The sequence below is a fragment of the Portunus trituberculatus genome, chromosome 4 (assembly GCF_017591435.1).
Source record: "Portunus trituberculatus isolate SZX2019 chromosome 4, ASM1759143v1, whole genome shotgun sequence".
Lineage (NCBI taxonomy): Eukaryota > Metazoa > Arthropoda > Malacostraca > Decapoda > Portunidae > Portunus > Portunus trituberculatus.
In genome coordinates this window covers 2,072,571-2,086,645 of record NC_059258.1, presented here as the reverse complement: position 1 = coordinate 2,086,645, position 14,075 = coordinate 2,072,571, and the positions used below count along the sequence as shown (strand labels likewise).

General features: G+C 38.8%; 1 protein-coding gene across 2 annotated transcripts in view; it reads right to left on the bottom strand.

Moving 5' to 3' along the window:
* LOC123511905 (zwei Ig domain protein zig-8-like) overlaps positions 1-14,075 on the bottom strand; it is a 300,528-nt gene that overhangs the window by 27,263 nt on the left and 259,190 nt on the right. For both annotated transcript variants that reach the window (XM_045267980.1, XM_045267989.1), the window contains exon 4: positions 7,582-7,804. In XM_045267980.1, coding sequence (XP_045123915.1) covers positions 7,582-7,804 — 223 coding nt within the window. The remainder of the gene's footprint in view (positions 1-7,581; positions 7,805-14,075) is intronic.

Sequence of the window (14,075 nt, the reverse complement as noted above, 5' to 3'; positions counted from 1 at the left end):
GTAGGAAGTAGTAGAAGTTGTCTTTAGAGGGCAGGCTGCAGCTGCTCAATTGTATAAATGAGACCACAAAGGGAACCGGGAAGAGAGGACACGGGGAATCACTCAGTCTGCAGCACTGCCTACATCCCCGTAAGTACCTCTCCTGGAGTATTCCACCGGGCGGCAGGTGACTACTGCCTACTCCATACATTAGTCTAGAAACCAATCAGAAACACAGAGAATATTAACTTCTTCAATACCATGACGCTTTACCATGTTCATTCTTGTTATTTATTCTGGTTTCTTTCTCTAATAATCTACGCTTAAATCTCAGCTGTCCTCCTCTCCAATGCTACTTAATCCCTTCAGTACCAGTTTCCATATTCATTCTTGTTACTATTTGGTGATTTTATACACCTTCAGAAACCTATGTGGGGATTAAAATAGTGAAAACTGTGGCCATTAATCTTCTGACCTCTATAGACACTTCCTAATGCGAATAAAATCTAATCACACCCAAAACTCATGAAAAAGATGCGTTCCATTACTGAAGGAGTTAAGAGCTGTCTTAGTCACCCACCACCACCACCACTACCACTACCACTACCACTACCACCACCACTACCACCAGCACTGGTTTGAGGCTGGACGCGTGAGAGAGCAGACCAATCAGATTCTTAGCAGTGCGTTGCATCAATCACGGGCGGAAATTAGAGTTTGATTCGTGAGGCAGTGGAGGAATACATCACTATGGCCGCCGAGGAGTGCCGCGGGGCCATTACTTATCATTAAAGACGAGTTCCCGACGGCCTGTGACGAGGCGGGGCGAAGGATACCAAGCACCTTTGATTCACGAGATGTTGATGAAGAGAACCTCCGGCTGTTGTCTTACTCTTATTTTTTAGTCTCCGTTTCAAATTGTAGCAAAATATGAAAGGATGTAGGTATTTTTTATGGTTTCTTTACCGTGTGTGCATTTTTCATTCAGGTACACGAGTATTAGTTGAGATATTGTGTTTTCTACCTTCATTTTAGTTTCCCCTTTCAAAATGCGGCAAAATGTGGGAGTTTGCAAATGTTTTCTTACTCAATGTTTGTGTTTTTCAGGATCTATTTACTGTAAGTGTGTTTTGTATTCATAGCTAAATGAGTATTGGTTGATATTTTGCGCTATTTACCTTTATTTTAGTGTCTCTTTAAAAATGTAGCAAAGTAGGGTTAGTTCTGAATGTTTCCTCTTGATGCATATATTTTGTACGGTCTCTATTGTATGTGTGTTTTCTTATTCAGCTAAGTGAGTATTGGCTGATATTTTGTGTTACTTTATTTTCTAGTCTTCCTTTCTAAATGTGCCAAAATATGGGAGGTTCTGTTGTTTTTTAGTGTTTCTGGGTGTGTTTGTGTTTTTGATTGATGGTTAGGTGAGTATTGGCTGATAGTATGTGTTACTTTCTTTATTTTCTAGTCTTCCTTTCTAAATGTGTCAATATATGGGGTGTTCTGTTGTTTTTGAGTGTTTCTCTTTATTCTATGTGGTTTTTAATTGATAGTTAAGTGAGTATTGGTCGATATGTTGTGTTACCTTTTTATTTTTGAGTCTCCTTTACAAAATGCTATAAAATCTTGGAGGTTCTTAATGTTTCCTCGTGATGTTTGTGCCTTTTAAGGGCCTTTTTACTGTATATATGTCCTTTCATTCATAGCTAATTGGGTATTGGTTGATATCTTGTGTTATTTTCCTTTATTTTAGTCTCCTTTTCAAAATGCTACTCTGAAAGGTTCTAAATGTTTTCCCTTGATGCTTCAGTTTTTTGGTGTCTCTTTACTGTATGTGTGGTTTGTATTCATAGCTAAACGAGTACTGGTTGATATTTTGATATATTTTTAAATATATTTTGTGTATCTGTATATTTATTTTTCTTTGGATTAGGTAAAAGGTTGATGGTTCATATTTTAAAGTGTATTGCCAGGTTAGATAACTTGTATATTCCGTGACGTGTGTATTTGTGTATTTCCTTTCTCTCTCTAGCTAAATGTGTGAAGGTTGATACACGCCCGAGCTACAGAGAACCGAGGTCAGGGTAAAAGTGAGGGTAGTCAGTGTTGTATTAATGACGTTGGTGTTATTCTTGGTTGTATGTGAATATTTGCCCTGCGTGTATGAGTTGAAGTGGTGAAAGACATGAAGAGGAAACTGTGATATATATAGTACTGTCTCTGTTGCCTCGAGTCTCATCTCAATTATTAATACCTCCGTTTCCATTCGACTAAGATAACTTTTACTTATTCATTCCTATACTCTCTCTCTCTCTCTCTCTCTCTCTCTCTCTCTCTCTCTCTCTCTCTCTCTCTCTCTAGGGTAAACTGTGAAATTGTTGAGTCTATGAATGTGTTATCTGTATCTTTTCTATGTATGTGTGTCTGAAATGCTTATATATTGGTTCTCTTCGTTCTGAATTTAATATTTGATGTTTTTTTTACGAAAATACGTGAGTCCTCCTGCTAGTCTTTATTTATTTATTTGTTTCTATTTCCTTCCTGGGTTAAGTGTGTTGAGTTGTGTTTGTTGGTGTTATTGTGTGTGTTTCCTTTCTCTGTTTTGCTTTTATTTTGATACTAACTCTTGTATTTTTTTTCATTTTTTTGCAGGTATTGTTAATCCTTCCAGACTTCAGTAGCAGTATGTGAGTTACATTTGATATTTCGCTTGTTGGTTTTTCGTGTGTGTGTGTGTGTGTGTGTGTGTGTGTGTGTGTGTGTGTGTGTGTGTGTGTGTGTGTGTGTGTGTGTGTGTGTGTGAATGGACGTGCAAATAATGAACTCAATTCTAATTATTCTCCTCCAAAGCTGCAATTATGTGAAGGTAAACAGGTGAAATTAGCTTCATGCATTCTATCTTCTGTATACTCTCGTGCAAGTCTCCTCTTCGTTACAATCTCATCTACAGGGAGTCATGGGGAGAGAATAGGGGTGATAAATATATACACGTAGGTAGACAGGCAACACAGGAACTGCCATGTGGAAGGCTATTTAATTTTTCTAGCCTTATTGTTTGTCTTTTATTATTTGTGTTGTTTAGTGTGATTTGGCAGAGTAAGGAAATAGGAGTCATCTTTCATACTTATAGTTCAAACTCTCTGTCTGTGTCTGTATTTCCAGCTTCCTGTGATTTGCTTTCATTCAAGAAGGAAGTTTCAAGACATTTGTCCCTGTTCTTTGTCTCTGCTCTGTAAGGAGACTAGCGACTGAGTGGACCTTTTTTTTCTTTATATTTTTGTTGCCCTTGACCAGTCTTACATAAAAAAGTAGTACAACAGCTTATGAAAGGACATAAAGATCAATTTCCTTCGTGATTCATTATACGGCGATAGAATATAAGCACTTATCGGGACTAGAGAAATGCGAAATGTGACAGTGTAGAATGAACACAAGCATTTCTTTATATTTTATAGTTCAAAATAGCGTGAGACAACAATCTAGAATATAAATAAGAATTAGTGAACCATTTGTTATTCATTGTACGTCAACAAAATCTGGACACCTTTCGAGAGCAGAGAGTTTGCTCGTCGCTATGTGTGTGTGTGTGCGTATGTGTGTGTGTGTGTGTGTGTGTGTGTGTGTGTGTGTGTGTGTGTGTGTGTGTTTGATATTCATGGCGCGTGAAATATTAAAGGTCACAGCAGCTGAGGCACAGGTCTAGTGGCGCGAAGGTTTATAAATGATGGAGTTTGTTTCGTTGTTATTTTTCTCAGTGATATATAAATAGAAATAATGACTTAATCCCTGAGAACTTTCCTCTTGTTTTTACTCTTGTTAGTGTCACGAGAGTTAGTGAGTTGTATCGCCATTATGCTCTCCTTGTTGTGTGAGTCGCTGGTTCTTTAAATAGTATCATGTCGTGGGTTGTATTCTTTCTACCTTCGCAGGAAATTGAACTTAAGTGAACCTAATTTCCAGCACATTCAGTTCAGTTTTGCGAGATGATGATGGAGCCGCCGTGTTTTTTTTTTTTTTTAATGAATTGTTGTTATGTATATTTATTCATAGGAAATACAATATAGATTAAATTACTTGCAATGTATTCTGCATAATTTGATGTGAGGAAAAATGAGTGCTATCAATGTAAATGTTTCTTTTTCCTTCAGTAATTGTCGTGTATCAGCAAAAATATTAATTCACTGTTTCCTCTTTTTCATTAATGACGGGTATTTATTATCAAAATGGATTTCATATATCGTTTTCTATTTATCAGCAGAATATTAATTTATCTTCTCTTCTCTTCTCTGTTTTGGATAGTTCAAATCATCCCGTGAGAAAAATAGATTTCCGTCTCTATATCAGATTATCAGCAAAATATTAGTTTACTGTATTCTTTTTTTTATCAGTAACTGTTATATATCGGAAAATATCACACATCTCTCTTATTTCTTGTGAAGTTTATTAATTTTTTGTATTAGTAATTGTAATATATCAAAATATCACTCATCTTCCTTTTCTCCTATTTCTTGTGACTTGGGTATGTTGAGATATTTACTTGGACAGATGAGTGATGAGGGCTGTAGATAAAACTCAGGGTGACCCAGGAGCACTTTATTACTCTAACGTTTCGACAAAAGTCTTCTTTAGAGAGTATGTCCTTTCTCTATTTATTGGCAGAAGACAATGCTGTGCTTTATCTTCTAGGAGAAATCGAAGCTTCCCCACGAGTAACTTAAATATTCTGTGCGAAGTTTAGTCATGTCAAACACTCACACGACGAACAAGACTAACTCCATCACTGAGAGGCTTCCAGGTGTCGTGAACTGAGTCTCCCCGTGACATCTTGTTCTGGCTCTGTCTTTCAAGGGTAATGGAACCACAATGAGCCTTTCAACCGAAAGAAGTTAGCGTGAGTACTTTGATGTAATACGACTTTGAAATATGAAAGCGAAGGGATGGAAGCAAGATTTGTAGGACTTCAAAATATGAATGCGAAAGGAAAGAAGAATAATTTGTGAAAGAAAAAATAGAAGTAGGATTTTTAAGACTGTTATCTGAAAACAAGAGGATTGAAGTAATATTTATAAGACTGAAATCTGAAAAAAAGTATAGATGTGAGATTAGTAAAACTTTGAAGGATGAAAGAGGTTTGGTAGAAATGAAATTTGCAAGACTGAAATAAGGAAAAAAAAAAAATTGAGACTTTGAAACATGAAAAAAAAATGAATAGAAGTAAAAATTGTAAGAATAACAGCAAGAATAATAGCAAACAAATAGCAATAGCAGTAAAGTGCATTGAATACTGACTACAGCACTTGCCTGATAACATTTATATCGGTGAATCAGGGAGAAGCGGAGTTAGTGAAGTGGTGAGAGTGGCAGCGCTGTCTGTCACCCTTAAAATGTGACTAAAGTTTATAGCAACACATCCAGGATATTGATTGTGTTGCATCACGCAGTACTAAATGCATCGGAATAATTGACTCCAGCTTGGGGGTTCATTAAAAGATTCTGTGATATTAACGGGTTCATTAGCCTTCCAGCCAGTGTCCCGCTGCGCCTCACCTGCTCTCGTTTACAGGTAAGCTTACTGGTTGGGGCTCCACTGCGGATTAATGGTGAATTACTTATGGGTGTTGTGATGGTGGTGGTGGTGGTGGTGGTGGAGGGTATGGATAATGGTAATAACAACAATAACAAGAGGCAGTAGTAATTGTAGTAGTAATAATGTTGCTACTGGTGCTGCTGTTGCTACTGCTGCTGCTACTACTACTGCTACTGCTACTGCTACTACTACTACTACTACTACTACTACTACTTCTTCTTGTCCTTGTTCTTGGTTTTGTTGTTTTTGTTCTTGTTCTTCTTGTTCTTTTTTTTTGTTCTTCGTGTTCTTCGTGTTCCTGTTGTTGTTCTACTACTACTACTACTACTACTACTACTACTACTACTACTACTACTACTACTACTACTACCACCACCACCACCATTTTCATTTCCATTCTTTCTTCTTCTACCTCCTTTTCCTTCCTTAATCTAATCCTTCTTTCCTTATCCCCATTCCTTCCTTTATTTTCCTTCCCTTCTATGCCCTTAACTCTCCTTCTATTGCCTTGCCCTCTCTTCCTTACCTTTCCTCCCTTACCTTCCTCACTTCCCTTACTCTTCCTCTACGCTTCTTACTTACCTTCCCACACTCTTAAGGTGGAGGGAGGCAGTGAGTGTGGGGGTTCAGTGACCTTCATGTGTGTATTGACTGGCTACCTGACACTTCTTTATGGGCGTATTGAACAAAGGTGATTGATTAGTGTTATTGGTGGTGGTCGTGTTAGTGCTGTTGTTAGGGTGGTGGTGGTGGTGATAGTGGTAGTAGTGGTGGTTTTTATTGTTCTTTTAGTTTGTGGTGGTGGTTGTTATTGTTACTGCTGCTGTTACTGCTATTGCTGCTACTGCTACTGCTGCTACTGCTACTACTACTACTACTACTACTACTACTACTACTACTACTACTACTACTACTACTACTACTACTACTGGCTAACCTAATTTCCCCTTTTTGTATAAAGAAATAGAAAAGTTACAGTCAAAGTTTCAAGACATTTCTCCCAGATTTTTGATTAACTGTATTTGATCTTTAAGGGAACTGGCAATCAAGTGGGCTTTTTTTTTTTGCTTTTGATAGCACTAAAAAAAGAATAACATAAATTAGTTCTAAAGGAGAGGTGGATGACAGGAACACCATCAAACAATCAGGCAATTAATGTTACGTAAATAGAGAACTTTAAAACACCAGGTAGACTTAATAATAGTGAAAATGGAGAGATGTGATTAAGTTTACTATATATATACGTGTTAAATTACTAACTTCATGCACCTTCCATTATCTCGAGTGCTGAAGTTACCAGTTAATTAGTAATCGAGAAATGAATCACGAGATCAGACGAGGACTCTTAGTAAAGGATGAAACGGCGTTACAATAAATGGTAATTCGTGATTTCTGAAATGCGAGATGCCATTTACCTGTCAATCAGTGTTTATTCGTGACGCTACCTGGTGAGAATGTGTCAATTAGCACATGATTCAAGGAGAGGCGACGACACACACACAGAGAGAGAGAGAGAGAGAGAGAGAGAGAGAGAGAGAGAGAGAGAGAGAGAGAGAGAGAGAGAGACTTTACATGTTATCTTGGGAGACAGAACGACAAGGTGAGACAGATAGACAGGGAAACTGCCTAATTAACTAGCATAACTTTCCCAAGACTGAAATTATATCCGTAACCTCGAGAGAGAGAGAGAGAGAGAGAGAGAGAGAGAGAGAGAGAGAGAGAGAGAGAGAGAGAGAGAGAGAGACCCGTAATCAGAAACACCTTCCTTCTCACTACGACAATTTCCAAGGCCACAGAGACAACTAAGCTGGTTTTCAAGACAGTTGCCCTTTTTAATAAACCAGAAATCCTGTCAATCTATCACCAGAACCATAAAAATACTCTTAAAAACACGAGTATCTTAAACTGGAACCTTTGGAAAGCATTGATAGTGAGAGAGCAAAACAGAACACGGACCAGAGAGGGAGAAGGAGAGGGAGAGGGAGAGGGAGAGAGACAAAACACCAACTTAAACTCACCAAAGACAGAGAGGTCAACAGGGAAGGTGATTGGGTCAGTTGGGTGAGTGTTAATCTGGCACTCATATCTTCCGGAGTCTCTTGGTTGGACTGACTTGATCTTAAGAGTCCAGGAGTGTGCGTTGGAGTCAGGAGAGTGTATCACCTCGAACCTGTCGTCAGCTGTGTAGGTGTACTGGGCCACAGTCAGTATGTGCAGGTCCGAGGCTCTGATCCAAGATACCTGTAGAAAATAAGACACGTAAAATAGAAAGGTGGATTAGATAGAAAGGTTGGTTAGATTTGTGTTTATGTGTCTTTCTAAGCTAACCTAACCTTATCTGATCTAATTTTATATGCAGTTTTTGAGGCTCTGGTCCAAGACACCTGTGGGTTTTAAGAGACGTAGGATTGAAAGATTAATCAGATTTGTGGGGTGTGTTTGTCTTTTTAACCAAACCTAACCTAACCTAACCTAACCTATTCTAATTTGTATGTGCAATTTAAGGCTCTAATCCAAGGAATCTATGTGATATAAGACGTGATTAGAATAGAAAAGTGGATTGGATTTGTGATGTGTGTTTGTCTTTTCTAACCTAACCTGATGTCCCCTAATCTAACCTAATTTGTGTATGTAATTTTAAGACTTTATTCCAAGACACCTGTGGATTACAAGACTCGTTACTAAAATACAAAGGTAGAGCAGGTTTGTGTGATGTGTTTTTTGTAACTTAACTTAACCTAATTTGATTTATCCTAATTTATATATTGATTTTTAGGGCTTCGATACAAGACACCTTTGGATTAAAAGATATGTGATTAGAATTGAAGAAAGCTGGATTAAGTTATAGTGAGTGTGTGTGTGTGTGTGTGTGTGTGTGTGTGTGTGTGTGTGTGTGTGTGTGTGTGTGTGTTGCAGTGGCATTAAAGTTGATAGCTTATTTTTCACTTATTCTCTCCCACTTCTTGACCTGCAATCAGTCAAACTATTACGTATTCAAGCAAACAGACAGGCGTTCATTCCTTCGTTCAGTCAGTCAGTCAGTCACTCACTCACTCAGGGCATGGTTTAATTTACCGCTTTAGTCACGCAGTCAGTCAATCATTCAGAGAAGTAATTAGCAAGGAATTCTGTCTTTCACTCAGTCAGTCAGTAAGCCAGTCAGTCAATCAGTCATTCAGTCAGTAGATTAGTTTAAAGGTAGCTAGTCAGTGAATTGAACAGCTCATCAGTCAGTCTACTTGTCAATCAGTCAGGCATTTAATCAGTCAGGCATTGAGTCAGTCAGGCATTCAGTCAACCATGCAATCAGTCAGTCAATCAGTCGCTCAGTTCAGGATTACGTCTCTTGCTCTGCTTAATCAGCTTCTCTTGTGTGTAGATGCAATGCTCTCCCCCCCCTCTCTCTCTCTAGCTCTCGCTCTCGCTCTCGCTCTCTCTCAGCAAGACAGACTCAATAAAAATGCATACTGAAGTGGAAAAAGAAAGTGGCGCTGGGCATAAATGAAATATGTCACCAGTAAATTTAAAAGGACACAGAGGAACATGGTGCAGAAGGGAGCTAGTGTGCTATTGTAGGAGGAAGAGAAGAGAGAGAGAGAGAGAGAGAGAAGAGAGGTCACTAAATAAATACAAATAAAGGATATCCTCGCATTGTAAGTGTCAGACTGTATACGAATCATTTCCTGCTTTGAATAGGAAGGTGTTAGATAAATTAATTGTGCAAGAGTGTCATGGTATCAAAAAAAATATGAAGTAAGTACGAGTATGACTGCCAGAGAGAGAGAGAGAGAGAGAGAGAGAGAGAGAGAGAGAGAGAGAGAGAGATAGCATGCCACAAACAATAACACTATCTATTCCCATCCACACCAAAGATAGACAGCCAGACAGGTAGACAGTCAGACAGCCAGACAGCCAGACAGGTAGACAGTCAGACAGCCAGGCAGCCAGACAGTCAGAGAACCAGACAGTCAGACAGCTTCATTTCACCCTTCCATCCCAATGTGCAATTTTCAAACATAAACCACAACATACATCTAGATCTTGTACTGGGATTATCTCCACCCCTCCATTACCTCCCTTTCTCTCCACTCCTCCCTCCCTTTCCCTCCCGTTACCTCCCTTCCTTGTAATATCAATCTAGGGATGTTTTTTAAAAGACTTAGTAGCCTCGAGTGATCAGCCAGTACGTTCCAACATTATTCTCTGGTGTAGCGTTTTTTTTTTTTCGTAATCCGGATTTGAAGGGGATTCGCCTCGTCTTGTATGTTTTATCTTAATTTCTTGTGTTGCTTTTTGTGTTTGTGTTGTTATTGTTTTGTTGTGATTGATTGTTGTTGTTTGTATCCACTTAGCTGATTGATGGCCCGCAGGTGGACTGTGTAGGTGTGTGTTGCTCTTCTTCCTTTTCTCTTTCTTTTTTCTCTTTCTTTTCTCCTCTCGTGTGCATTTATCGTTGGAAGTTATGTGGCTTTTTGTGTCTGTCATGTATGTTATGTGTTTGTATAGATTTCCTTTACGGTTTTATCTCTCTCTCTCTCTCTCTCTCTCTCTCTCTCTCTCTCTCTCTCTCTCTCTCTCTAGGAATGTAAGAAATCGGTGCATTTTTCTATTTTCTCTTATCGTCTCCATGCCAATCATCTTTCCAATCATCCCACGAATCATGTCTAGGAAGAGAATCTGATCTTTCATCCATTTTTGCTTTCTTCTCCAATTCCTCACCAATTCTTCTTATTCCCGTCTTCCGTCTTGTCCTTGTAAAATAAGTCATCTTTCTCCATTCACTTTGTTTAACCCCTATTCGTCTTACTTCATTTTGTTTTTCTCTCACCTCTCCTTTTATTCATGTTCAATCTCTTTCATCCACCCATGCCTCACTTTTCCTGCCTTGTCTCTCTCTCTCTCTCTCTCTCTCTCTCTCTCTCTCTCTCTCTCTCTCTCTCTCTCTCTCTCTCTCTCTCTCTCTCTCTCCAGGTCCGCCTTAGTATCTCCCAGGGCATATTTTCATCCATTTTCCATCTGGTAGCGATCCATTTCGTTCCTCTCTGTCCCTTTCTGTTCCTTTTCCCTCCCTCCCTTCTGGTCTCCCGCCTCTTTGTCACACACGCACTCCTTCCTCTCCTCCCATTCCTCACAACGCTCGAAGGAGAAGGAGGAGGAGGAGGAGGAGGAAGAGGAGGAGGAGGAGGAGGATAAACAGTGTCACCTTCCTGCCTTTGGTAATGGTTATGACAGTGCTTTCAGAAATTTCCAAGGAGAAGCAAAGGAAGGAGAGAAAGGTGGAACGCTCTGCATGACATAAAAGTTTGTGTATATAATCACAAGTCGATATAAGTAAATAGTGCATTGAGGGATAAATTGTGCTATTATGTTTACTTTTGCTCGTTTTAATGTCTACTTTTATTAGTGTGTCTTTGAGGGTTTAGAAAGCGAGTGTCTTTTGTAACTTCACTTCTGTTATTAATTGTCAAGAGAAAGACGCGACTCGGAATAGATCAGGAGAGAATTGTTGATTTTTATTGTGAAATGCATGTACTCATCTTGACTTTGGTTCATGGAATTGTAAAGGAGAAAAAATATGAAATGTAATACTGAAAAATGAACTGGTATCGTTTTGGTCTAATGGTACCTGGAATAATGTGTGTGTGTGTGTGTGTGTGTGTGTGTGTGTGCGTAAAAGAGAACGATCACGAAGAAAAGATCGAGAAGAAAAATAAAGTAACAGGAGAAGGAAACCAGATGAAGAGTGTGGAGGAGGAGGAGGAGGAGGAGGAGGAGGAGGAGGAGGAGGAGGAGGAGGAGGAGGAGGAGGAGGGGAAAGAGGAAGAAAGCATGGACGTAGACGAGGAGAAGAGGATGATAAAACGAAGATAATAGAAAAAGAAACTAGTAACATGAAGAAAAAGAAGAAGAAGAAGAAGAAGAAGAAGAAGAAGAAGAAGAGAGAAAGGAGTAAACAAAAACAACAGATAGTGAGAGAAAGAGGCAGAAACAAAAAAAAAAGATGAAGGATTAGTAACAGAAATAAGAAGTTAAGGAGACGTAGCAAGAAGAAGAAGAAGAAGGAAAAGAAGAAGAGGAGGAGGAAGAAGGTAAAGATGAAGAAGCAGTAAGGCACAGACGACCCTGCCCCCTCCCTGCCTCACACCCTGCCTTGCCAAAACGTCCTGTGCAGTTTTATTAGAGGTCGTGACGCATTGCGGGTTGAGGAGATGAATGTTCTAAAGGCAAAGTTACCGCCGCCAGGTATTGCTGCTGATACCACCACCACCACCACCACCACCACCACCACCACCACCACCACCACAGCCTGTTCCGTCATACACAAAGAAGCAAACAAGAAAAAACGAGTAATTGCAAGCTAGGAAGTAAGAATAATGTCGTGTTTCTGTGTAAGGGACATTTGTATCATAGTATTTGTAATGTGGAAATCATTCGTGAGTCAATAATTTCTATTTGATTTTATTTTTATATTTTTTTGTGGTGTGTTTTAGAAGATAATTTTTCGTTTTTCTTTTTATTTCGTCGTTTTTGTGATTTTTTTCTTTATTGTTTCGAGGTCATATTGAACATTGTATGTGAAACGGAAGGATCATTTATAATTAGCCATTTTCGTTTCTCCAAAATATAAATCATGAAATAGAAATATATTCCGTGATTCCGTGGGTCAGTGATCTCTGTTTGATGATTTATTTATTTATTTATTTATTTATTTACTCATTTATTGTGGTTGATTTCTCATGATAAGAAAGACACTTTTTTTTTGAAGATTATAATGTTTGGTTTTTCTCTTCTTATTTCCGTCTTTTTATCAGTTTTTTTTTTAATTGTTTCCAGGTCATATCGAACATTGCATTTAAAACGGAAGCATCATTTACAACTCTGCCATTTTCATTTGTCCAAAATATAAATCACAAAATAAAAATGTCTTCCGTAATTTGTTCATTTCCACAAGCAGAAATGGAGTTCGCGTATTTCGAGAATTCAAATTACTCTTGGAGGAGATAGGGAAAGGAAAAAAGACTCGTGAAATAAGGAAAACATCAAATATGTTATGTAACGTGACGGCGCCTTATGACTCCTCTGTTGTGGCAGATGATTCTTTTAAAACTTAGAGAACCACCAATTGAAAAAGATAAGGGAAAATAGTCTCGTGAGGACGCCTTATGACCCCGTTGTGTTTTTCTTAATTGCTTTTTCATTTATACCATGCGGGCTTTTCGCGGGAATTTCTGGGCTAAAGGGGGTACTTTTTGGGGTACCTCCTATCTCAAAACCCACCCGCTAGGAAACCGTTGCCCCGAGTGAGGAAGCCCAACCAACACTCGGACTGTGGACAGGATTCGAACCCGTGCGCTTCGGACCCCAAAACACGCATGGTTCCACTTTACCACGGCGGCCTTTGTTGTGGCGAATGATTCTTGTATAACGAAGAGACACGCTAAATGAAAAAAAAAAGACTAGTGAAAAATGGTCTCATTTATAATTCCCACATAAGAAAAAACAAGAGAAATAGTGAAGTTCTAGAAATATTAACCAATCATTCAATAAGTTCTTTAGTTATTCAGTGGCTGAGAATTAATCAGAGAAATAAGATGAAAATTTGTGTTTGTCGTGGTTTTACTAATATTCCGCATTCCAAGACACACCTGAATATTTTTCCCGGAAGGAGTCACGTCAAGGTGTTAACGGGCCGAGCTCACCTGTGCGATATGACATGTCACCTTTGCCGTGTTCTGCTCAGCACGTGACGAGACACGAAACATTTTGGAAATTCATAAATATTCGTGCATGAAAGTTAATCCCTAATGTGATATGTGCAGAAAATTAATTAATATATACGTTTATCTCTCTCTCTCTCTCTCTCTCTCTCTCTCTCTCTCTCTCTGACAAGTATTGAATTTCTATTTCATTTACTGTTTGTTTATTTATTTATTCATTTACCTATTTATTTATTTGCGTGTGTGTGTGTGTTTGTTTGTTTGTGTGTGTGTGTGTGTGTGTGTGTGTGTGTGTGTGTGTGTGTGTGTGTGTTGCGTCACCTGTTTACCTGTGAGTGATTGATTGGTGGCAGTAATTAACGTGCACTGATGTTGGCCCAACAAGCAGGTGTGTGTCCTCAGGTGTGTAACTTTTATTGTTTCTCGTCTGTTGCCTCAGTAACCCCAGTGCAGAGTAGCGACCGTGATGTGTTGTTGTTGTTGTTGTCGTTGTTGTTGTTGTTGTTGTTGTTGTTGTTGTTGTTGTTGTTGTTGTTGTTGTTGTTGTTTGTTTTTTATTCTGATGTGATTTTTTATTATAATTGTTGTTGTTGATATTGCTACTTTTACTGCTACTTCTACTACTACTACTACTACTACTACTACTACTACTACTACTACTACTACTACTACTAGTTTAAGGATATGGAAGGGAATAAAATAAACACTGTAGTCTCTCTCTCTCTCTCTCTCTCTCTCTCTCTCTCTCTCTCTCTCTCTCTCTCTCTCTCTCTCTCTCTCTCTCTCTCTCTGAC